The sequence below is a fragment of the Aythya fuligula genome, chromosome 1 (assembly GCF_009819795.1).
Source record: "Aythya fuligula isolate bAytFul2 chromosome 1, bAytFul2.pri, whole genome shotgun sequence".
In the NCBI taxonomy this organism is placed as follows: Eukaryota; Metazoa; Chordata; class Aves; order Anseriformes; family Anatidae; genus Aythya; species Aythya fuligula.
The window spans coordinates 32,022,268-32,048,767 of NC_045559.1; the positions used below are offsets into that span (position 1 = coordinate 32,022,268).

Below are 26,500 nucleotides of genomic sequence, written 5' to 3' on the forward strand. Positions count from 1 at the left end.
ACTATGATTGTCCACCTGAGGACAAATTAACATTTTTTTTTTACATACGGTTTTTATTACTGCAGTCCATACCTATCTGGAGGTGATATTTCAAGCACTAAACATTTCCACCAGGTGAAGAATGATAACCTTTTTACTGAACAATAGTAAAACTTAATTTTCTTGCAGTAGAGCTCCAATGCCTGAAGGTCTCTGTCCTGACACCCTTTAAAGCTTAAGCTTAGATTATTTTTTTCCCCAATCAGTATGCTCTTCAAAAATAACCGTATTTTCAAGAGTACTTACAGTATTAGAGAACTATTCCATCAGCAAGATAAACTTCCATCCATATAGAATAAGAATGAATATAAACTATTTCCTCTGGAGATATGTGAAAACTTAATTTCTTCTATTCTGTTTGCTTCCTGTAATCTCCATTCCCATACACCCTTAGGTAGCTAAACAAAGAAATCACACCACTCCTACAGCCAGATTTGTTTATAATTTCAAGGATATAGGTGTGAAAGGTGTTTATACCAAAATGGACTGTGATTTATGAGCATGACATTGTAGCCTTTGTGTAAGTCTCAGAATATATGATCAACCAGCACACTATGTGCAAATCAAATAAGAAGGTATTCCTTTACAATTGCTAGACCTTGTGTATAGTCTGCTATTAAAAAATCTTGCTATAGGAACTCCACACTCTTTTGGCATTATAGCAAGTGTGTCTTTATTACAGTATGAAGGACATCTCTCATTTTATGTACTTCAGTAAGTCTTCATAGCACTGTGAATATATCTCTTCATTTGTTTATGCTCATAGGTACACGCTAGGTAAACAACTATTTTAGAACTAAATTATGACATAGATGATAGCCAAGTCTGAGGCAGTAGGGGGTTCCCAGCCACTGATGCTATCCTAAAAGATGCAGATGCTATCCTAAAAGTTGCAGACAAATAATTCTTGTTGTGTTTTGGTATGCTTTGACAGTAAGAAGCAAATGTCTGGTGAAATAAACTAAACAAAGCACAATTGGTGGGAATTCCCATATTTCTTCCTGTTCTGTTAAGCGCAGAGATAAATTATTAGAGAGTTGATTCTGAATATGGTTTGCTGGTATCTTTGTCCATTTCTAGCTTATATTCGCATCTGGTAAATCTGTAGACAGACACTAGACATGGCATCTACATGTACCTTTACAGTATAAGGGGCAATATGATGGTCAAATTGTTTTATGGTCTCAGTGATTTTGAAATTACGAAATTCTTCACATGGTTCATCTTTTAATATATTTACCCTAATAATAGCAACTAACTAACATGTAAATACCACTGCAAAATCATTGTGCAAAATGATTTGTGATCCAGTCACCTTTCTTGCCACCTTGTGTTCTGCCTCCATGGTGTGTTTGAATGCATCCCAGAAGTGCATTAAACAGTACGACTGGTATCTCTGTGGTTCTTGTTTTTTTTTTTTTTTTTTTTTTTTCCTTTTCTCTCTAAAGGGAAATACTATTTTAATTATTTAAAACTTATGTTTTCTTTATTGATTATTGATGACAAGGTCAAAGAAATTTGTCTTGCGCATAGAGTGCACAAGAAAGAGATTTTTAACAATCATCTTAGATGAGGCTCAAAGTGATTCCTAGGTCAAAGAAAACAAGAAAAACTTTGTAAAGAGCTGGGCAGCTCCATTAGGCCTTTGGAATAGTTTTATAAATAACAATCTCCATTTTAAATGTATCAAGGGACAGCTTCTGTCTGGGTGCCTTCTCCCCAGACCATTATAAGCTTGGCCATAAACATTAAGATTCTTAAATCTGAGTGGATTCTGGGGGAAAACGGTACAGAAAAGGGAGGCAGGGCATGATCCACTCCAGTAGGGAGAGTGGCTAGAGATGTACTAATTATTTATAGCAAGGCACATTACATTGCTCTAGCCCAGATTGAAGGTAACAAAGCAATAACTGAAACCATTTTGTCTTCATTCAATAGGAATGAAGCCTTCTTACCACCAAGAAGCTCCGCTTCTCACTTAAATAGCATGTACATTAAAACATCTTTGTGGAAATAAACATCTTTTTATAATGGAAAACAACAACAACACAACTCCAAGACAAACATCAACAGCTCTTTCTGTTCATGTAAAACCTTCCTCCATGTCTCAAACCAGAAAAATTGTTCCAATATCCATTTATTGTTGAAGAGGCTGGGTACATGCAATGCCTTTCAGTAGCCTCTCCTTCTTTCATGTTTTCATGTTGATTAGGGCTGCTCTACCTTCCACTCCATTGGATTTGGTAACTTTTTCCTGATGAGAAAGAAAATGTTCCTGGGACTGTTTTGGTCCCATGTGGCTACTCATACTGATAACCCAGCACTTTTTGACTGGAAAAGGATCCCTTTCAGAAAGCTAGTGAGTGTTAGCAAAGGGCCACCAAACACAATGCTATCCAGATTTAGAATAGGCTTTATCTGCCGAGACCGGTAAAACAAACAAGGCAGATACAGTGATTAGGTGAAAACGCATAACACAAAAATTAGAGATTTTTCTTTTATTTTTCCTATTATTATATGGATGATATCATGACCCTACTGAAATCAACAAGAATTCTCTCACTGACTCTGCTACAGTCAGGACTTTACTAGTAGAGAGCACGTGAGCTGTTTATAATGGCAGGTCTCTTGGAAGCATATGATCAAGGATGATATATGATGCTATACTAGCATGGATCCATTCATTTTCCTGGTAAACTCCGAAAGGAGATGCTGGGCAACATTCTTTTCATACCTATTTCCACTTTCTTCTAGTATTTGCCTGAGGTGAGTGCACTGAGATGTTGTGAAATACAGTCATTTGAAACACCAGCACTATGCTGATCACGTGCAATCACTTATCTTGTTTTCCATCACTACAGAGATGCCGGTTCCTCTCCTGATGAGGTACAGTTAGTACAAACTAATGCTAGATGAAGTAAAAGCAGCTCTGGCCAAGGCATTGTTTGCACTCTGTGTTGAAGTCCTTAAGTCACTTCCTCCCTTAATTAGGAAGAGTCCCAAAGTCTTTGTGTCCTGCTAAGACTGTTTACATTGTAGCCTGGGGGCATTAATATTTGAAATTTTCAGTCTTTTGTTGTATATTTTCTCTGACATTTTACCTATCCTTTCTGAGATACTATATTGCTATCTGATTCTCCATGGCTTAAATGGCTGTGGACATATCAGAACTAATTTTTCATTCACTTGACTGGCTCCTATTATACCTCTCATTCCTATTTTAAGGTCTTACACGAATTTCCAAAGAAATAACAAAATAGTTCAAAATGCTGCTAGATAAATCTGCTTTCTGATGTAGGCATCATGAGGACAGCAAAGGCCCTCTGAGATATGTCAAAACTGAGGTGGAAGAATGGGGGTACCTGGGACAGAGGATTCTTCTTACTTTTGGGGAGTAAGAAGACCTTACTCCCACTCCCACTTACTCCACCTGTGAGAGAGGAATTCAGTCAGACAGGCCTTTCTCCCAGATTCCTCACAAGTGAGTTTCTATCTCTAAGCTACTAATAAAAAATAGTAAGAAAATGACCTTTGTGTGGAGGTTCTCAAAAGGGATCCATGAAGCCAATTCAGGTTTTTATTGCTACTTATTTGTAGAAATTTTATTGCTCCTTATTTGTGAGATGTGACAATAAAACTGTACTGTTGATTCTTACTCTGTGGTACATACTGTTTCAATAGACAGAAACACAGAGAAAGGGTAGGAAAAATGCCTGCAATGAAACCTGTAGTAGCAGCATCGTTCACATCTAGCGTTTAAGCCTGCTCTGTTAGTGCAGAAGCAGAATAAAACCCTCACGTACACACACAAACCAGGTGTATGCTATGGTTCAGCATACGCTGACAGTCTCCAGAAGTTCATTTTAGCTCCAAACGATTCTACAGTGAACACACTGCTGCTCTTATAAATGAAAAGAAATTCACTAAACAAACAAAGGACAGTTTGACTGCACTGTACATTCTTGCTTGTTCTCTTGGGCACTTACTCAAAGTGTCTGTCCATTTTCAATGGATTCTCAGCTGTTAAATAAATTATTACATTTATCATTGTAATTTTTTTTTTTTGGCATAACTGTGTTTTTTTTTTCACAGTGCATTAGTGCGAGCCCAAAATAGCAGCCATTTGTCACAGGATATTCTTTGGCCCTTGAAAGAAGGTCTATTTGCATAATAGATACTGCATATTCCTGTATATGATGAGGAGTTTTAAGGACAGGTCACAAAGCTTGGTCTTCTCATTGCTTGTCCAGAGCTAAATATCTGATAGCTATGAAACCTCTCCTTAGGCGTAGCAATGTATATATGATTATTTTCTTACCTTCAGACTATAATTAGCTCTCTTACATTTAATGTTGGCTTATTTGATTATTTTCAGTGAAATTATAGTTAGGATTCACTACGTGCTACCATTTGGACGATCACTAAAGTCATTAGCATATGTAATTCAGTTGTATAGCTGAGGTTTGATGCATTGCTTGGACAAGTCATGCTTTGCACAAGACACCTGTATCTGTCTGCTTCATCAGGGACAGATTTGCTCCTGAGTTATACTGGTGCAGCGTCAGGTTGCTATAACCTCCGTTGGAACACCCAGACCCAACAGCCAGTGCTTCATTAGTGCTCTCTGCCCTGCTCTGTTTCTGTTTCCTCGCTCCAGTCAGGTGTACATGACAGCATGTTTTAACAGAAATGGGATCAAGACATGGGGAATTTATATGAAGGCACAGGAAAGCCTTCAAACTTTTTTTTTTTTTTTTTTTTTTTTTAACAGACACAATGAATTGTTATACTGTTTGTATATGAAATGCAGTTGCTAATTGCACGTTGAAAGTATATCATGAGATGCAGTAGTTGATGTCTTCATAAAATGCTATCAGGTTGGTTAAGCATGACTTCCCCTTGGTTAAGCCACGTTGATTGACCCTAATCACCCTCTTATCCTTGATATGCCTAGAGACAACGCCAAGGATAAATTGTTCCATCACCTTTCCAGGGATGGAGGTGAAGCTGACTGGTCTATAGTTACCCAGGTCCTTCTTGCCCTTTCTGAAGACTGGAGAGGCATTTGCTTTCCTCAAGTCCTCAGGCACTTTTCCCTTTCCCCACGACTTCCCAAAGATGATGGAGAGTGGCCTATCAATGACTTCCACCATGTCCCTCAGCACCCACAGGTGTATCCCATCAGGACCCATGGATTTATGGATGTCCAGATTGCTTAATTGGTCCTTAACCCAGTCTTCATCAACCAAGGCAAACTTCACCTTTATCCTGATATCCTCTGGGGCCGCAGGAGTATAGGGCTCCTCAGGACAGCTTCCGGCAGTACAGACAGAGACAAAGAAGGCATTCAGTAGCTCCACCTTCTCATTATCTTCTGTTACCAGGGCACCCACCTCATTCATTAGTGGGCCTACATTGCCGCTAGTGTTAGTTTTATCTGCAATGTATTTGAAGAAGCCCTTTCTGTTGTCCCTGACCTCTCTTGCAAGGTTTAATACTAAGGAGGCCTTAGCTTTCCTAGTGTCCTCCTTCCATCCTCTGACAACAGCCTTTTATTCCTCCCAAGTGGCCAGCCCCTCCTTCCATGAGCTGTAGACTCTCCTCTTCCACTTGAGTTTGTGCAGCAGTTCCCTGTTTAACCATGCAGGTCTCCTGGCCCCCTTTCTCGACTTCCTACCTGTTGGGATGCTCTGATCTTGAGCTTGGAAGAAGCAGTCCTTGAATGCTAACCAACTATCCTGGGCCTCTTTTCCTTCAAGTACCCTGTCCCATGGGATTTCCCCTAGCAATTGCTTTAAAAAGGCCAAAGTTGGCACTACTGAAGTCCAGGGTTGCGATTCTGCTTGGTATTCTGTTCCTGCCACATGAGATCCTGAACTCCACAATCTCATGGTCGCTGCAACCAAGGCTGCTCTCAACCTTCACTGCTTCAAGCAGCTCTTCCTTGTTAGTGAGGACAAGATGAGGACAAGATCCAGCAGCACTCCTCTCCTAGTTGGCACATCCACCATTTGCACCAGGAAGTTATCACCAGTGCACTGGAGGAACCTCTTGGGCTGTGGATGTCTGGCTGAGCAGGCCTTCCAGCAAATGTCAGGGAAGTTGAAATCCACCACAATAACCAGGGCCTGTGTTTGTGAGGCTGCTATCAGCTGCCTGTAGAAGGCCTCATCATCTTCCTCATCCTGATCTGGTGGCCTGTAATAGACACCCACAACAGTATCCCCCATGCCAGCTTGTCCCTTAATTCTCACCCACAGACTCTCAACTCACTCCTCATCCACCCCTAGACGGTACTCAACACGCTGTAAAGAGCAATGCCACCACCTCGCCTTGCTGGCTTGTCTTTTCTGAGGACATACCCATCCATGACCACATTCCAGAAACGTGAGCTGTCCCACCATGTCTCTGTAATTGATGAGGGTCAACTCTGCATATTGGGCCCTCTGTTCCTCTCAGAAGGGAATCTCCTACTACATTTACCCTTCTTTCTTTCTTATCGGAGGCAGTCTTGGGGCGTGGTGTTGACTGCCTCGTCCTGTGTGACCTCATAGGTGGGTCTTCCACCACACCCTTGCCTACCTCTCCTTCAAGACCCAGGGCCTCAAACTTACGGAGGGGCACCTGGAGAAGCAAAGTAGGTAGGCAGGGAGTTGCCCATGATGCCAAACTGGGACTTTCTTTGTCTTTTTGGTCCCCCCCCTCTGCCCCACAGCACCAGGGCAGGGGATCCACCACCCTCAGGGGGGCATCCCCCGGTGCCCTTCCCTCTGGCATGCCAGGCAATCTCCTGCTCACATGCCCTGATGCTCCTTAGCCTGTCCACCTCCTCCTTGAGCTCAGCCACCATGGAAAGCAGCCCTTCCACCTGAGAACAGGCGGTCTCCCCACTGACCTCCCCTGGCAGCATCAGGCTCAGGCTCTCAGCCAGAGGCCTGAACAGCCACATCTCTCCATCTATGTCACCACAGTCATTTTGGCATGAGCTCTCTGCCGAGTGGACTCCATGGTAGGTTTCTTGTCTTGCAGACTCAGGTGAGCTGATCTCCTGAGTGAGTCGGTGCAGAGCTCCCGGTCCCTGCCACACAATCACATAAACACTTTGAGGAGTCTTGGTGCACCTGTAGGTGCTACTGACCTAACCAAACAAATGGGATGTCTCCTGAATTGACATCACAACAGCTTTTCAAAGAGTGTGTTCTGCCAGCTCTTTTTCTTGGTGGCTGTTCTTGCAGAAGAAGAGGTGCTAGTTAGGCCAAACTTGCTAAATCTGGTGAATATTCTGACTCACGCGGTGGGGGCGGGGGAACAGCCGGCACCACTGTCAAGCCTTTGGTTATTCCAGTTCTTCTCCCTTCCAGTCCTTTCTCTAATTAAGTCCTGAACTTGCCTTTCTCATATTTTTGCCCATGCTTGGCTGTCAGCCTGATGAGTCTGTAATTAAGTAGGTCATCCTATTTACCGTTTAAATATTGTTACATTAGCTTTCTTCTATTTCTTTGAAAACTCCTTAGCATTTCAGAAGTTGCTAGGAATCAATTTTAATGATTAACATTGCTGCCTATCACTACTTTCATTTATTTTTCTAATAACCCTTTGACTGTAATAACTCTGTCATTAAGAAAAAAAGGTTTAATTTAAATTGCTGCTCTTTTATATCCTTTTATATTATTGATTTAGTAGAAAGTATTTCAATGTTATATAATATGGAAACACAGCTTATGATTACCAAATATGCAATAGAAATATTTATTGAATAATTCTATTTTTCTACAATCTTTTAGGCAATTCTTTTTCTTTTTCTGTTCTTTTTTTTATATCTAGTAATAAAGCACTAATAGTATTTGAAGTGTCACTGTCTCTAACTTAACATTCTTTCAACGGGATGTATATTTTTGTCTTTTATTCTGAGTTCTTAAACCATTTAACTCCTTAGTTGTAAATTAACTGTTGTTTTGTATTTTAACTTCTATTTTAATCTCATCTCCTCTCCTCCCCTCCCCTCCAGTAAGCAGAAGCTGGGGATGCAGATAATGCACAGTGGTATAGCTGAGACTGGTTGCCATAACCACATCTGTGAAATTTCAAAGGGCGAAATCTTTTATTCCAAGCATGTTTTTCTGCAGGTGCACTGGGTCTGGCTGGGATGGAGTTAACTCTCCATCCCAGTGGAGTGTTTTGGTTTTGTGACTAAAACAGTGTTGATAACACACTGGTGTTTTGGCTGCTGCTGAGCAGTGTTCACAGGGTGTCAAGGCTATGTCTCTTTCCCACTCTGCCCCCACTCCTACCCCAGCAAGGAGTTTCGGGGTGGGCAAGATGATGGGAGGGGACACAGGCAGGACAGCTGACCCAAACAGACCAAAGGGATGCCCCATACCCTATAACATCATGCTCAGCAATAAAGCCTGCGCTGGGAGGACAGGGGTTCTCTTCTAAGGGGGCTGTTGTGGAGGGGCTGCCTGGGCATCAGTCTATTTGTGGGATGTGGTGAGTGATTGCTTTTGCATCTCCATTTATTTTCCCCTTTGCTTACCAAATTTATCTTGATCCATGAATTTTCTTGCTTTTGCTCTTCCTATTCTCTCCTCTATCCCTTGAGGGAGGAGGTGGGGTGAGCGAGCCAGCAGCTGTGTGGGTGCTGAGCTGCTGGCAGGGGCCAACCCACAACAGCAGGATGGAAGAAAAATACATTAGGAGCACAGTCCCTGACTAATGGGGTTTTGAGATTTGAGGGAATGAAGCACTTTTTCCAAGCAGCAAGTGCGGGAGGAGGCATTTGTGCAGCCACAGATGAAAGGAGTGGGAAGACAGGCTGAGAGAGCTTGGGCTGATTAACCTTGAGAAGGGGAGGCTAAATTGGGGGGCCGGGACACCTTAGTGAAGGGTCTAAAAACCTGGTAGGAGGAGTAAAAAGATGAAGCCAGACTCCTCTCAGTGCTCTGCAAAGGCAGTGGACTCAAACAGAAACACGGGATGTTTCATTTAACGTATGAAAACAACTTTTTCCCATGAGGGTGGTCAAACATTGGGGCAATTTGCCCAGAGAGGTGGTGGAGGCTCCAACCTGGTTAATGCTCAAAACCCCACAGGACACAACCCGTGAAAACTTAGTTTGACCCTGCTCTGAACAGAGGGCTGGACTAGTGGATGGATCTCTGGACGTACCTTCCAACCTCAGCTCTGCTGTGATCCTATGAAATTTTGTGGGTGGTCAGCAACACCAGTTTTGCTGGTCTGGTAACTAAGCACATTTTCTTTATAGATGACATGGGATACCAGAGAGCTTTCTCAGAAGAAACTGTAATATTTTTCCATCTGCTGAGTTACCCTATAATCCTGGATACACAAGGAGAAACTATAGACTGTTTCATAACAAATTTAATATTTTTATTTTTATTTTATTTTTTTCTCTATCAGAATGATTACACCAATCTTTTTAGTTTGGTTGTGCAGCCTTTTCACTGACAAAGCTATCACTTTTGTTTTTGTGTAAAAAAAAAAGCAAAGAAACCTGTCTGTTATTACAGTGACGTTATTTTGGAACGTAGAGCAGCTCAGTGCCCGTTCCTGTGCCAGACGGGGCTGTCTGAGGCAGCAGTCTGGGGAAAGAACTTTGCAGTTGCAGGTTTATGTGCTGTAGGCTGATTCCTCTTATTGGAGGGTAAAAATGACTTTACAAAAATTGAGACTGCAGTAAAATATTTGTATGGTTGTTCAGTGGTTGCAGCTCTCTGCTGGAAATGGTGTAAATAGATAGCCTTTGAACAGGGGCTGTTTTATAGTAGGAGAGCTCGTAATGTAGTGTCATTCACAAATATAGAAACCAGCATTTCAGGATGCCTCGTTGTCCTCATTCAACCTGCTTTTTAGGTTCAGCTACCTGCTTTTACTGCTGGCCTCCCAGTTACTGACACTTTCTTGGACAGAGCTGGTTTACATTCTTCATCTGTTGACAGTTCCTGGCTGTTAGTCACCGGGCCTGATTAGTCTTGTCTTCTTAGATCATGTTAATTGCTGCTATTTCTGTGACGAGGTGGCCGAGTGGTTAAGGCGATGGACTGCTAATCCATTGTGCTCTGCACGCGTGGGTTCGAATCCCACCCTCGTCGAGAAATGACTTTAGTGTTCAAGGCCAGGCTGGAGGGGGCCTTGGCCAGCCTGATGTAATGGGTGGCATCTCTGCCTATGGCAGGGGGTTGGAGTTAGGTGATCCTTAAGGTCCCTTCCAACCTGAGCCATTCACATTTCTGTGATTGAGAAACATCTTTCATCAGGTTAATTTTGATGGCATGATTAAGAAAAATGAAGTAGAAATGGTCCACCTCTTTTTTTTTTTTCTTTTATTTTTTTTCTCTCTTTTTTTTTTATATATATATATAAGTGAAATATTACACTTAAAAAAATAGAAATTAGCATTCCCTAGGGAAGCAATTGCAACAAGAAGTTTGGGGGAGCTATATGGTGCACTTATGTTTTTGGTTACTTTAGTAGAAAAGGACATGGCTTTCATGGGATTGACTTTTATAATGGCTTCCAAAACTTGCTCACTGATTTACTATCTTCAAAAATATGGATGAATGCTCTATAGTTGTAGCGTGTTTAGCGTTACCATCTGAGCAGCATTTCTTTTTTTTTTTTTTTTTTTAGTGTGTAGGTGCATGAAGAGTGTGATCTCTTTTGTGGTGGGTGCTGCCTCCTTCTCTGTGGATTCCCATTTGTGGAACAGAAGGAGGCTGGTTTCTCCAAGCGTGGCAGCACACGCAGAGCTGCTGCATGAAGAGGCAGTGCTGTGTGCTGTATTTTGGTACTCTCTAGTTGCACATGATGATTTTTTTTTTTTTTGCTTCTGAATATTTTAAATTTCTGTTTACTGTAAAGATAGCATGTTGCTGGTGGGGGTGGTGCTAAATATATTGTAAGTTCCATATTTCTACCTAAAACTGGGGGTGTCACAGGATATTCCACTGAGGCAGATCACAGAATCATAGGGTGGTTTGGGTTGGAAGGGACCTTGAAGATCACCCAGTTCCAACCCCCTGACATGGGCAGGGATGCCACTCACTAGATCACGTTGCTTGGGGACACATCCAACCTGGTCTTGAAAACCTCCAGATCTTCAAGATGATGTGATTGTGTCAGATACCTTCAATATGGTTATGTTTATTCAGAAAAATGTGAAGCTATAGAGCTGTAAGTATGGAAGGGGCTCACAAGACTTCAGCAGGTGCTTGTTCTGGCTGTGCTGGCCTTTCCCAACACAACCCACCTCAAGGCCCAGCCACATTCCTCAGTGGACCTCATCCGCATTCCTCCGTACCTTGGCCTGAAGCAACCACATGTATATATATGTGTTAAGTTCAATGTTGTGCTGCTGTTACCTGCCGCAAGGGATTTACATGACTTCCCCCAACCTTAGGGCAATGCCGAGGCAGCACCCAGCAGCTTGGAGCTGGGTTTACCCCTCAGCAGACTGAGCAGGGACCACACCAAGCCCAGCGCCAAGAGCACCCTGTGCCATGCTGAGGGCATCCCGCAGCCCTTTCCCCGGGATGTCAGCAACGCCAGCCGGGGACCGAATCCCTCACGGACATCCACCAGCCCGAAGCCCCAGGCCAGCAGCTCCCCGGGGCCGCTTCGGGGCACGCGTTTGACCCCGGTGCGGTCTCCCCCAGCCTCATCCCTCCTCCCCGGAGCGGGCAGCCCCGGGCGGGGAGCCCCCGGCGGTCCCCGAGCACCGCCCCGCCGCCTCCTCTCCCCTCCTCCGGCCCTTCCCACCCCCGGGCCGGCGTTTTGCGGCGGGGCCGCGGCGGTGGCTGCTGGGCCCCGGCGGGGCTCCCCGAGGCCGCATCCCCCTATCCCCATCCCCATCCCCTTGCCGCAGCGGCGCTGCCCACCGAGGCTGCGGCACGGCCGGCCCCGCCGCCCGGCAGAGGAGGGGCAGAGCCGCAGCCGTGCCTCCCTCCCTGCCTCCTTCCCTGCCTCCTTCCCTCCGAGCCTCCTCCTCCTCAGCCTTCCCCCGAGCCTCCCGCGGGCACCCAGCCGCGCCGAGCCGCAGCGCGGTGAGTATCGCATCATTGCCTCCCGGCCTGCCCGGGGGAGCGGGGAGAGCAGAGAGCCCTGCGGCAGCCCCGGCACCGAGCAGCGCAGCCGGAGCCCCCGAAACGGAGCCCCCGAAGCCGTTCCCTGAGCCCCGAAGCGCTCCCGAGGCAGCCGGGGGGCCGCCGGAGGTGCCAGGGCACCCCGCGGGCGGTGGCAGGGCACACGCCGCTATTTATCCCCAGCCCCTCGCAGGTTTGTCAAGGTAAAGCGTTTGGGGCCGCCCGCGGGTTCCCCGAGGTGGGCTCTCCCCCCCTTTACAGTGGGGTTTTGCTGAGGTGTGGGCCGGCGCCCCTGGCTTCGGGCAGAAAGTTTGCACGGAGCTGGCGCTTCCCTGCGCAGACTTCTTCAACTCTCTGCTGGGGTTTTGGCGTTTTCGAAGGTAATTCGCGCGTGACGTGACATTATTAATGTTGTGCCTTTACCGAATGCCCTGTCTGAACCTGCTGAGAGCTCTCCTTCCTTTGCTTTTAATGGACACAAGATTCCTCAAGGTTTAGAAAAAATAACTCTGATTATAGAGTTCAGGCGTTTGGAAGGGACTACCTACGGAGAGACGTCGTAATTCAAGCTGTTTGTGAGTTTGCAAAGTAATACTCAGTCCATAGTCCAAGAAGGGATGGGTAATGGATTGTTTTATTTAGGTCTTTTACTGGCATTCGGGTTTGATTTTTTTCTTTCCGCAGGGCAGATGACATTTGCAAAAATCTGTACTGTTCAGTTGAGTACACTGTATCCTTCAAGGATCGTGCTGTGATAAACAAGCAATATTATTAGATACTCTTTTTTTCTTTCTTTTCCTTCCTACACTCCGAGTCCCTTGAATAATTGTGGTGTTCCACAACACAAAGGCCTTATATCCTTATGAAAACAGCATGGTTCAGCAGGATGAAACAACTGATTTGTTGTGAATAAAAGAAAAACCAAATGACAAGCAACGGAAACATTAACCATACTCCGTTGCGTTTTTCTATAGCTGTTCCACGTAAGTAGACAAGTTTCATTATATGGTTTTCATATTTGTACAAAACTGTGCTCAAGGCACTCTTATTTTCTGGTTTTGAAAATATGCTTAATTATCAGAGCACTCCCTGAAGTCAATGAAGAGATGTCTACAGACCTGCCTGAGCTGTAAGGATTAATTCTAGGAACTTTTCCATCATGTTATTCCTTCATATAAACACAAGTTTCCGATGTGGTTGAGGGACATGTTTCTAAGTGTCCTGGAGATGAGGCAGCAGAAGACTTCACTGCACTCATGGGCTTGTTCCATCTCCCTCCTATAAAGAGAAAGACACAATCTAGGTATAGCATCAAGGTTTTGAAATCTGTGTTGTATTTCTTGAAGAGTGGGTGGAGGGGTACTTGGAGTTTCCTGTAGCCTGTCGTGTCCTTTCATGCTGTATTTTCATTCTCTACAACAGAGCTGTGCCTTTGAAGAGGTGATATAGAAATGCTGAGACTAAAGATATTGTGCCTTACTATACATGTGCTTGTTTGTCTTTTTTCATTTTATTTATGTATTTATTACATTGGAATAGGTAGAAATTTCAGATTTTCTTCACCTGAATCTAACAGTACCTTCTGATGGAAACTTTCATTGCAATTCAATCCCAAGTACTAGAAATGACCGATAACAAGGCTACGGCAATTTGTTTGTTTTAATGTGCAGGCATCTCCTAAGCTGCCAAAATTCTGTGTAAATGTAACAATGCACATTTGTATCTCTACATACAGGCAAAGAACACCTCTGAACTATCTGAGGATGGATAAAGACTTCCGCTACTACTTCCAGCACCCGTGGTCTCGCTTAGTTGTGGCTTACTTAGTGATCTTCTTTAACTTCTTAATATTCGCTGAGGATCCGGTGTCTCACAGCCAGACAGAAGCCAATGTTATTGTTGTCGGTAACTGCTTCTCCTTTGTAACAAATAAGTACCCCGAAGGAGGAGGCTGGAGATGTCTGAAGGTGCTTCTGTGGTTGCTTGCCATTCTCACAGGACTGATTGCTGGGAAATTCCTCTTCCATCAGCGTCTGTTTGGTAAGTTACAAGATGCACCTGTGGACTTTCTGATAACGGCTTTATGACTTTGCCTTTAAACTTCCTACTTATATACTATTTTGTGAGCTTTGCTATTAATCACCTCAAATTTTTAAAACTGTATAGAACTCAATACATCAAAGCTTACATCATTGTGGAAATTAGTGCCATGTCTGCTTGTGTGAGCATAATTCACAACAAATTCAGTCAAAAAAGGCTAAAAGCAGTAAGAGCTGACGTGTTTGAAAGAACTGAGAGGTCAGTGATTTCCAATATTAAAAATGTACTTTTTTTTTCAAAGCAAATTTTAAATCTCATGTAATTTTCTCAGCAATCTGCAGAAAAAGTGTTGTTCCATTAGGCAGTGACACTAAATGTCTTGTCAAAAGTCACGTAAGTGGGAGGCAGGACTGTTGCTTGTATTAGTAGACATGCAATAAACAAGTCCCACACGAAAACGGGAGCTCTGTAGAAGCAAGATATACCTGTCTCAGTTCAAGAACAAGTCAATGAAAGGGAAAGGTAGGAAATGGAAAAAGTGTGACAGCAAGTGCTGAGTCAAAGGAATGGAATGACCCTGGACTGAAATCTGAGACTGAGAACTTAGGTGTAGACTTATAGAGATATGACGAGAGATATCTATCATTGTCTTAACTGAGTCATATAGAAGATGTTATATCTGAGGGCTCAAGGCTGTGTCATGTTTTAGAGAGAAGTAACAGTCATAAAAAAGATTACTTCTTCCTTGCCACCTGCAAAGTTTCGAAACCTGTGATTCTAGGTATGGAATCTGGACCCGATGGACCAGTGCTACCCTTTTGTGCTGGTAGGACTGCAGGGTGGATGGATTGTTGCTGGAACACCTCAAAGCACAAGAGTGATTGGCCTTTTCCTTAGGCTGCCTCATTTAAGATAAAAAGAGAGCCAGTATTATTTCAATAAATTGAAAGGAAAGCTGTTATGTCAAGGAACAAATAAGAAAAGCCACTCTAAGAGACTTCTCTTAAAACACTAATTCAGAAAAATAGCTGAGCATTTTGATGCCTGTTGAGTGGACATTTTAACATAAGGTAGTGGTAAATGGAAAATGTCCCCGTAGAGAGGATGTTTTACCTTAGTTCTTGGGTTCTGGAATGAGCAGTGTTGCAATTATGTTTTCAGTTCTGACTTTCACAACTGAGCAAAGACTTTGTTAATTTGGAGAAAGTTAGGAAAAAGTAATTAAACAAATGACAAAAGTGGGAAATACACCCTATAATGAGAGGATTTAAGGGATAAAGGAAAGGTTAGAGGGTGACTAGCTCAAATTTGACTTGAAGGACAGAACCTTCAGTCCAGCAAATACACTGCAAGGTCCAATGCTTGTAAGTGGCAAATTGCCAAAAGTGCACTTTTTTTTTTTTTTTTTTTTTTTCCCTGAAAAAGCTAGATAATCAGTGGAACAAGTGATAGGGTGAAGCACCATCAAGTCCTCAGGACAAGTGAATTTTCTTTTTGGGATTATGTTCTGTTCTGGCTAGGTAAGTTATTATGATAATTCCTCCTGGATTTGTAAGTGTGTATCATAGAGAGGACATAGCTGAATGTGAATTTTAAAGCGGCTTGAATCAGCATTGCTGCCAAAAGAAGGTCTGCCCTACCTTCAATGTCTGCTGCTCGTTCGTGCTCTTGTGCAGCTGCTCAGTTAGGGAACTTAAGCGCGTTTGCAGTATCCACCTGTTATTTCAGTGAGGATCATATCTGATCATACAGATATTTGTGGCAGCAAAACGAAGGGATAAATCTTGGGAGAAAACAAACAGGCAAGACATGTCCTATCTCTGCTCCAGTCCTGGCTTAGGGATATTTCCAGTTCTGGTCTGAGGGAGCAGAATGTAGATAACAATCTGATCCGAGGCTAGTTGCTGCAAGCTCAGTTTCCTGGCAGTTCAAGCCAACATGAATCTATCACAGTCCCACCCATCCGTGTGGTTTTGGTTCCTCCCGGATGAGATGTGCCTGAGCTCAGGCAGCCGATCCCATGGAAAACCAGTTGCTTCTGCTGTCGTGCTCCTTGGACCGATGCGATCCCTTAGGTGCCAGCGCTGATGCGGTGGCCAAGGCCGGTGCAGCCAAGCTCGCCGGGGGCTGTGGCAGCCCTACCTCGTGTTATTGGCTCGAGGGCTGTGGGACTGTGCACACGCAGCATGTTGGTGGCAATGTGCTGAGAGTGGGTGGCAGTCCGGGTGACTGGCGATCTGCCGTCCTGCTGGCTGGTGTAGCCACACGAGCTGTAAACTAGCCAGGGTGGAGGGCAATAGCAGTGATGCCATGATGATGAGGGCTTCAGAGGAGGCTTGCAGCCTGAGTGTACCTCTGGGTCTCCAGAAGATTTGTACAGCCCTTACTGAAATCTTTCCTGCTGGTTGTTTCTCAATACTTCAAAAGCTTTACTGCCAAGAAATATGTATTTTATTGAGCTCCTCATTGAGCATGCCCTCTGGATCTTCTAGCATCAAGCACTTCATGAATTCAGCCTGTTATTGTTTTTAATTTCCATATTTCAAAAGAGATATAGATAGTTATTTCAAAGTACCGCATTTTAAAAAGTTGTGTTTTTTTTCCTTTTTTTTTTTTTTTTCATTTTCTTTTCTTTTTTTCCCAATCTAATCCTTTTTTTTTTTTTTTTTTTTTTTTTTTTTTTTTTTTTTCATGTAGAATTGTTTGGAAGCATTTCAGTTTTTCAGTCCTTCTGGTCCTTCTGTATTTGCTTATATTTCTCTGTTATATTCTGTTTGTAGAGGAAATGTGACTGGTCATTCCTTGTAGCCTGTGCATAATTTCCTGCTGTCAGGAAACCAAATAGCACCAGTCAATCTCCCTGTGTCAGATCTTGGCTCACAGCGTATGCTGCAAATTGAAATTGAGAAGGATTAGTCTGCACATCTCACTTTAGATGAAGAGGAGTGAAAAGGATTTTCTTTCCCTATGCCCTTCCTGCTCTTTTGTCCCTTGTCTTCTGTATTTCATGCTGCTGAGTGTGCATATGAACTGGAAAAATAGTGCCTCTAGACCTGCATTGTAATGTAGTTTACCATCTGTGATGGACACCATCCGATATCCATGACTGTTGTGAACTATAAACGTGATAGAAATAAGTTCAGGCAAGTTATGTTCCTAAAAATAGAAGGAGAGGGGTGCTAGAAACATAATTTAGGCTTCATCTCTCTGAGACTACAGAGAGATAAGAGAGTAGGTAAATGATATTGTTGAGAAGTACAAATCTTGACTAGAGGGCATGGTGAATGTTTCCAGTTGATAATACTCATTGCAGCCTCTGATCAGTAACCTCTTCAGGCACCTTCCTCAAGACACTGCTCGTGACTTACAACAAGGTGAGAAAAAAAGCCCTACAATTCTTGCTATTCAGGCAAGAAATAACTTACTTCATTTGATACACATCTCTGGTGATAAAGATTTCCGAGGAAAACAGTCTTTATCTAGTAGATTCCTTATATTTTTATGGCATATGGTAAGAACAAATGGAATTTTAGAAGTGCCTTTTGGCTGTTATCCACTACATTCTTTTGATTCATCACCAAGCATATCTTGCATTTGGTTAGCTTTTGTGTTCTGCCGTGCTTTGTATTTTGCACTGGAAAATGAAAGGCCATAGATGAAGATTGGAAGTTTGGGGAAATAAAGATTTATACCCCAGTGAATTTTTATTCTGTATGAGAGAGTTACTTGAGGAGGGGAAACGTGGTATCTTCTTTGCTCTCACTTTGAGATTTCTTGGTTTATTTTCTGCTTTATTAAAAACAGAAAGAGTTTATAAACTGACCCCATTAGATGACAGTGTGCATTCAGAAAATGCATTCAAATCTTACAAACTGACTTAAAAGAAATTCATGAATAAGCTCTTGCAAATTTTTTTATGTATCACTCTGGGGCACTGTCTGGAAAATAACACAATCTTTAGTGTGTAGAAAGTGTATGTTTTAATCGGCACCTTCTCAGCAAATGTACAATTGCAGCTCTGTACTCAAGCCTCAGGCCCAAATTATGCGTTCAGTGGGGATTTTTTGGCCCTAAGTTCAGGCTGTGCACTTTGCATCAAAGTATATAAATGTATTCTATCACATAAATTTAAAATTATTTTTGATTCATATAGATTTTTAGCATTAGAGATAAATGGGCAGTATACTTGGAAAAAAGTCTTATTTTTTTCAGTGCAACATCTTTGCTTTGATGTGTAATAAACCTTAGCTTATGCTGCATATTAAATGCATCAGTTTTTCAAAGCATACTTACTACATGATGTGCAAGTATCTACCTGCTCATTTCTCATTCTAAGTGATAATAAAGATCAAAACTGATTAAAAGCCTGCTATTACGGAGGCTGGATTTTATTCAGTTGCTAAAGAGTATGTCCAAATTTATGCTTGTAAGTTCATTTCTAGATGCTGTGAATGGAAAGTAAATACTTAATGTGCTGTAACAAATTCTGCAAAACAAGATAAACAAAACAAAAGCTGCATTTCTTAAAACAGGTGGACCATCGTACTACTGCAAGCAAATCAGAGCAGTTGAATAAATGTTGAATTCAGTGGGTTGCTCCATTACAAATGTTCACAGTATGCAGTTTGTCTAGAATTAAATAATAATCTGAGCTTTGTAGACAGAGGAGTGAATAAATAAAGCAGTCATTACGAGAATTGCATTGGGCTGCAGGCACACACTAACGCTGCAAATTTTTTAATGGACAGTAGTGCCATGCTGGGAGCAATTTCATGACAGGCAGTTTCAAACAAAACACCCACCGAGGACCTGTTGTCTGAAAACATTACTCTTTTTGTCAAACGTTTTATCTGAAAGGCTCTAAAAGATATTGCAAACCTATTATGAACAGACTTTTCACGTCTGCTTATATGCTGAGAGGTAGAAGTATGTAACAAGTGAAGCAGTGAGTGTATGCAGATGGCAAGAGGAAATTAGGCGGAATGGGATTTAGTCAGGATGATAATACCCTGCACATGAGAAACGTGAATCCGTTCAGCAGCTAACGGACATCAGATAAATTTGCACAATAGCACATATATGATTATTAAGTATCCTGAAATACCAGGGGTCATGTTGGGGTAAAATCTGGGCTGTGGTGTTGCTGCTAGTGTTGCTCTGGCATATCGCTTAGTGGGGCTTATACCTGGCTAATGGACCCCAGGAAAAAAGAAGAGATGCGCTGGGATTTTGGCATGGTTGTTCTTCAGCTCGGTTGTTTCCCATTCTGGTCGGATAGCAGTTATATGAACAGTTGTGCCACTGTCTGTAGGAGCAAACAATGGGTGTATGGCAATACTTGCCTCAAATGGTAACCTGATGGATAGAGCATATTCTTTTCTTTTGTCAGCTCTGTATCTTGCATTACAATAAGAGCTGTCACTTAATACCCAGCAGCTTTGTTCCTGCTCTTTCTTTTCCATTGATGACTTCAGCCTAATAGAATGCTACTGATGTAATACCTGGTTTAAGAAAAAATACTGTCTTCAGGAGCCTGTTCAATATGAATTTTAATAACAATGATGAAGTTTATGCTGTTGAAGACATTCAAAGTCTACTTGATTGCTTCGAAGTCAATTCACCTCTTTTGTATCCAGTAAGTGTTGAGGCAATACAATCAGATTATTTTGGTCCTACAAAATGTGTGCCAAAGGGCCAATCTAACAGTTAGCTAATAATAACACACAAATGGCTGTGAGCAAGCATTTTTGAGAGCCAGAATCCTCAACAACAACAGCAAAAAAGCCCAGCATAAAAAGCAAGAAACTCAGAGCCAGCCACTGAATGAGTGCGGGCTCATCAGATTCCAGCTCTGCAACGCTGCCAGTAATTAAGATGTCAGTTTAAAATAAATTTTACATCATTCACCAGGGAGACCACAAGTGACCTTTGAAATATAAATAAAAGGCATGCGAGTGACCTCCTAATTTCTTCTTTTACTCTTGTATTTTTAGAAGAGCTGTAACATCTTACTGCTTCCTCTCCTAGGGTTCAATGAGGATGCCGCTGTCTGCTCTTAGCATTAGTTATGGAATCTGTCTGACACCATGTTATCTATGGGTTGCAAACTACGGAGTTTAATTGGAGATATAGCAACAGTAGCTACTAAAAAGATTATTTTTGCAGTGAAGGCTTTGATTCTCCTTCAGGCACATGTTCCTTTCCCCAAGCAGCAGCCTGAGACTGCGGGAAGAGCTACATGTCAGATTATCCGTAATGGGAGGGCTCTAGAGAATATTTAGCATCCAGTGCCTGAAAACTAAAAATATTCTCATTGCTACTTAATATTGATGTGTCAACTCTGTGTTTTCATCTCTTTGATGTGACTTTCAGATTTTTTTTTCCATTCAAGACAGGGAGTGAGTTTGGAATGATGCCTGCCACTTGCAGGAATAATGTCTCAATTCCCTGATTTCTAGAAATAGAAGTGAGCTTATTCCTGGCAGAAGCAGCATGATGGGCATAGTGCAGGTGCAGCTTAGTGCAGGGGCATAGTTCTGCTCTCCTTATTCCATACAGCAAAGAGATGGAGGGGGGGCTAGTGTGGAACATCACCTTGCTGTGTGCCTGATGGGGAGCCCCAAGGAGAACATGATCTCAGTGGTCATGCTGTGCCTTTTTGAAGGCCCCCTTAGGCTGTCAGAGTGGCATGAAGGTCCTTCACGTACCAGACAGCATTTCTCTTTCTGTGATCCTGCTGGGACTCCAAATCAGCTAGCATGACTGACATATAAAGTTATACGTTTTATATATTTTTTTTAAATTTCCAAAATAATAATAACAGTAAAAACAATATTCCAGGCTTTTAAAAAAAACAACACTCGAATACATCCTCAGGATTTCAGAACTATTAAGCAAATTGTAAATGTGATTTATACATTTTTTTAATACATTTTCATGCATTTCTCTTCTGAGGAGGAGGGACTGGCATTTGTGTTATGTGAGACAGGTAGGGAAGTAACCCACACACATACCTTTTAGGAATGCTTTGACATTTAATCCACAAATAGCCTTCATTTATTACTGCCCAGGCATCAGGAGGTTGTGGTTCCTTGGTGCCATTCTGAAGGCCTCATTAGAGCTGACTTTATGTGGTTATGGGGCAGCCCAATCTCTGCAGCACAACATAGGAGCAGATCACTGTGTAAGCATTTGAGAGCAGGACCCTTCTTTTGAAATTTTCATGTGAAAAGGAAGGTGGTTTAACAATAGTTATGGTAGTTATTACCATACATAACAGCAAAGTTATGTATAGTTACATACTTTTATAATGACAACAGTCACAGAATAGAAGTCAAATAGAAGACCAGTGAAAGTTTTTCTGCTTCATATAAATTATAGACTCATAGAGTGGTTTGAGTTGGAAGGGACCTTAAAGACAACCCAGTTCCAGCCCCCTGCCATGGGCAGGGCCACCTCCCACCAGACCAGGTTGCCCAAGGCCCCATCCAGCTTGGCCTTGAGCACCTCCAGGGATGGGGCATCCACAGTTTTTCTGGGCCCAAAATATCCAAATAAATATCCCAAAATGTTTAAAAGGTAGAAAGTGGTGTCTTCTCTTAAGCTCAGCAAAGTGGAAACTGAAGATTTCTGAGATTATATATCCAAACAAAAGGCAGAAAAGTCATTTATTAAGACCTAAATTGAAAATTACAAGCCACAAACATCTTTTCAGCTTTTGCACATTTTCTTGCCTGTTCTACTTCTACTATAGTAAATTCTGCTTTTTCCTTTGTCTCATGTGTCTGTTAATTATTTACCTGGAATGATTAAAAATATATAAGTATCTTTGCCATAACTTATTCTATGGCCAATTTGAACATGCAAAAGCAGATGATTTGGATGTGATTATCAGTTATTTCTTGTTATGAGTTATAAGACTTCAGAACATTACAAATTTATGGGTTAAACCAGTCACGCTGTCTGACAGTGGCCCACCATGGATGCCGAGGAAAGATGGTCCTGGTAACTCCCAGAATAGTTTCCCAGCCTCCAAGAGTTTGTTCAGGATTCAGAAAAGATGTGTCTATTTTTAGGTGCCTTTGACAGTAATTCTGAAGACAAATAATAAAGCTATAGTCAGCAGTAGTCTTTATTCCTGCCTACCTGTTGCTAAGAAGCAAGTTCTTCACAAATTTTCACATAAACCCCCAGATTTATCAAGTTCTTCTTCCTCCTACTTGCGGTAGAATATTGTGAAACTTGTTGGTTTTGGCCATTTGCCTGAAGGCCAGAAAAACTGAAGTTTTTAAAAACAAACTGCCAGTTGGAAAGAGACAGATTCTTCTGCCGAGGTCGTCTTGTCTTAAGTTACCTTGAATTCATCTTTAATCTGCAACCCTGGGATGTGATCTTTCAAAGAGGACAACTGCTTAAGGCTAGCTTATGCCCATGCTAAATAATGTTTTCTGGTTCTGGAACACTGATGCCATAGTACTGAGAAACACACTTTTCTTTAATACGAAAGCAAAGAAGAAACTAAATCCTTGGAAGATTCAGTCAAAGTCAGGCATGTTAAACGAATAGTGAAAGTGATATGTTATGGCAGAGGGGACATTAGAGGATCAGGTGGGATCAAGGAAAATGTTCCTAGAGAGTCACAGCAGCAATATTAAATTATAGTTTATGCAGGGGAAGGAGAGCAAGGCTTAAAATTTGATTAATCCTGGCTTTAATTAGCAATAAAACACAAACATCCTAACTGTCTTGCTAATCAATCGTCGTAGATGCAAGTGACAGAAAACATGGATCTCAATTGGCACTTGGCGGTGTCATGTGTTGGAGTTTCGTGAGGTGTAGAAAGTGAAGAAGAAACCAGCAAGGAATATTTTATGTGGAATTTCTGTGGAGTTCCTGCCCCAGGGAATTCAGAGCTTAGCACAGCATTCAATTTTGTATCACTTTCATATAAAAATTGAAAATGTAAAGGCTTTTCAATAATTTTCTCCATGCCTTCCACTTCGATGGATGTTCTTTCTGATACATACCAGGGTAGATCACTTCAAAGTGGTTTGGGCTGTGCTTACACCCCAAGCACCTCCTCTCTATGGCAGCTGAAGGTGGAGCAGATTTATTTAGATTAGGGGTCACTTCTATATGACCTATCTAAATTCAAAGAGTGAATCAGAAGTATTTCTCTCCTGGGGATATCTACAGATTTTGTTTTCTGAGGCTGCAGATGGAGAAGGCAAAAACTTCTAGAGACTGATTGCTGTGCTACTCACAAGTACCAAAACAAATGCAGGCATGAGTAGTCTTTTCAGAATCAATGGGATCACACTGCAACTGTGCTGTCTGCACAGGGTGGGCCCACAACTTACCGGAAAGAGTCTTACCTTCAGCACCCATGAACACTGGAGCTCTGAGATCCTTTCTGTGTCAGTGTTAAAATCTCATCTGATATTGTGTTCTGTGGGGATATTTCAAACATTCTTAGTTCTCCTGCTTCCAGTAATGCTGTACAAGTTCCCCCTCATAGCTCAGCTTCTCCAGAGGAGACTTTCCCCTGGAAAAGTTTTTCCATTTGCTGTTGAGCACAGATTCTTCATTCACTCTGTATTGTAGGTAGTGCACTGGAAGTCAGATTGATGCCTTGAATTCCTTTAGCAGAACAAAACTCAGTCCAGAACTTCTCATGCTACCTACCCTAAGTTATATTTAATCTCTGTTTTTCATTTTTACAGTTACAAACCTTGTCCTTCCAGAGATACGCCATAAAGCCATCTTGCATGATTTGGCTCATTGAGGGAAGCAAGTTAAGTGTCTTCTAGTTATTTACTGGCTGTAATTTATAATGGAAAGGTGAAGTCCTTCAAAGACTGTTTCTTCCAAGAAGAATGTGTGTATTCCGCAGCACATCACTGTGAAATGGGTGTTTCTGGCAGTATGAACGGCACTATTTATTTTGGCTGAATAATTCATGTTCTATTTAATCCCTTTATAAACAGACCTCTTAAGGAGTCTCAGTGAATATTTTGTGACCATTGTACATGTCTCAAGACAAAATTTGTGGTTGTTTTTCCTCACTACCGTACAAGATGTATTGAACGTAGTCTAAAAAGATATTCCTAAAATAAATACTACTTCAAAATGAGTGAAGGCATTTGATTCTATCAGAGGTTTACATTCCTTAGTCTGTAAGGAAAAAGATCTTCGTCTGAAAGGAAATGGAAACATTTAGCAGCAGGACTGAGAAGGTACTCTGTAACCTCAAGAAAACAAGTGCCATTTACCATTTCTGTCTATTTCTTATTAAGACACTGGCATTGCAAGATGGAGAGCTCTTTTTTAGCTATTCGAAGGCAAAGATGCTGTGCAGTATCATGCTGCACATAAAGCATACTGGATCTGAAAGCTGTATCATTTACATGTTTTATTATTTCTTTTACATTTAAACTCTCAGATCTCGAACTGTATAAATTAATTTCCATGTGAAAATAGGACGGATGCACCTTTAGGGGTGGAGTAATTTTCTGTAATAGTATCACATTTCCCAGGGAATAGGGTTGTGTTCCCTGGGAATGTTTGCCATATTAACATATAGAGGTGGAGGGAACAGGCTTTCTTCCTGAACAGCTTACCAGCACCTTTCTCCTCTAATTATTTCAGTTTTGATCACTCAGACCTGTCTGGTGAACCAAACCCTATTTGTGTAGCTTCTAAGCTTAGTTTGCCTCTTGCAACAGCCTCTGCAAAGTGCTCCAGTTGAGGAGCACCGTGTTTGCTTCCCTTGTGATACCGAAGCTTATGAAAGCCCAAGTACATGTGTCCTCACCGGCAGCAACCTTCTCCCTGGGGCAGACCTTAAAGATGGCTTAAAGATTCACTCCTTGAATTCTATGGACACTTTTTTCCTTTGCCATCTTTCAGTGAAAACGGGCTTTCTAGTGGATATTGTCCAAGGTAAAAAAGCTGATGAAAGACAGGCTCTCAAAGTACACCAAAATATTTGAATTCCATAATGGTCACTTGAAGACTTTTTCCAAATTTCACACCTGAAAGAGCCAGAATCTTGCCTTAGCCAGTCGGTCCTTCCTTATTTCCCTTTTCTTTCCCTTTTCTCACCAAAGTCTTACCCAACAGCACATAACAGAAAATTTAACTCTTCAAATAGAATGAAGGCTGAAGCTTTTTATTAGAAGAACGGCAATTATTTCAGTTCTTTATTGTATTTGTGAGGAGCTTGCAGAGACAGTCTGTATGCACTCGGGGTAGTCAGAATGCCTTTCTGGTTATCAGATCCCTAGCAAACTTAATCTTAACTCAGCTGAGGCTCACAGAGTGCTGCCTATGAAACATGACTTATTTCCAGGTACAGTATGGTGTCTTGAAGCTGTTGATGTGGAAGTGGTGCAGATTATATGCTTCTGTTTGTATGGTTGCCCTCTTTTAAAATGTTGGACCCTCTTGCCTTCAGCCACGTGTCTCTCCAGGAACGAATGCGTTCTGTTCTAAGGTACTCCAGGAATGAGTTTTTCCTAACCTCAGAGAAACTGCGGCTCTTCGCAAGGTGCCAGATCCACCACAATTTCCCCACCTTACCTTCCAGCAAAACTCCCTGGAGTCCTGCTCAGCCGGGATACTCAAGGGGGAAGCAAATGGGTGACAGCATATCTGCTGTTCCCATGCTGCGTTAATGGCTATGACACACGAGGTCCTGCTGTTGCAGAACAGGGGTGGTTGTTGCAATTACAGCCTGTGTAAACACCTGGCCAGAACCGCAGCTATCAGAGGAAAATTGGCTGTGAGAAGCGATTCAGACAGAAGTAATTATCTTTCAACAGAGGAGCACCTTCTAGTGGTATTGGGTGAATATGACAGTCAGGTAAACAGTTTCTTGAAATTAGGAAACTTAAATATGGTAGAAGAATAATGAGTGTTTCTGTATAATATATTAACGATTAAATTGGAAATCTATTTTAAAACAAACCTGAATAGGGAAAGCATATATTTGGAAAAAAACATCACATTTTTCAATAACCACTTCTCTCTGGCCCAAACTGCTGGCGTACCAGCTTTCTATGCGCATGACATAAAATTGTATTTCCATGTGCTCTGCTGTGGAACCTACCCACTCTTTAGCTTTCTTTTGGTAATGAAAATTTGGGTTCATTAGCTCTGATTGAGCTCCAGATGAAATTTGCTACAAAGTTGTTATTTTGTTCAGAATTTCACTGATTGGTAACAGTTTCTCCATTCAATTTATTTCCAGGAAAGATATGTTTACTCAATAAATTTGTCAATACACTATTTGCCATGGTTGCTTAGTTTTGCAAATAACA

At 42.0% G+C, this 26,500-nt stretch overlaps 1 protein-coding gene and 1 non-coding gene across 8 annotated transcripts in view; both read left to right on the forward strand.

Annotated features, from left to right (window-relative positions):
- Positions 1 to 10,069: 10,069 nt before the first annotated feature.
- On the forward strand, positions 10,070 to 10,151 carry TRNAS-GCU. The gene has a single exon. It is a non-coding gene; the product is annotated as a tRNA-Ser (tRNA).
- A 1,808-nt stretch (positions 10,152 to 11,959) lies between these two features.
- Positions 11,960 to 26,500, forward strand: part of TMEM117 (transmembrane protein 117) — a 213,616-nt gene continuing 199,075 nt past the window's right edge. The window contains exons 1-3 of one of the 7 annotated variants that reach the window (XM_032186931.1): positions 11,960 to 12,101; positions 13,222 to 13,443; positions 13,876 to 14,180. In XM_032186931.1, the coding sequence (XP_032042822.1) occupies positions 13,397 to 13,443; positions 13,876 to 14,180 (352 nt within the window). In that variant the 5' untranslated portion in view covers positions 11,960 to 12,101; positions 13,222 to 13,396. The other 6 variants (XM_032186961.1, XM_032186915.1, XM_032186923.1 and 3 more) reach the window with 6 other exon arrangements.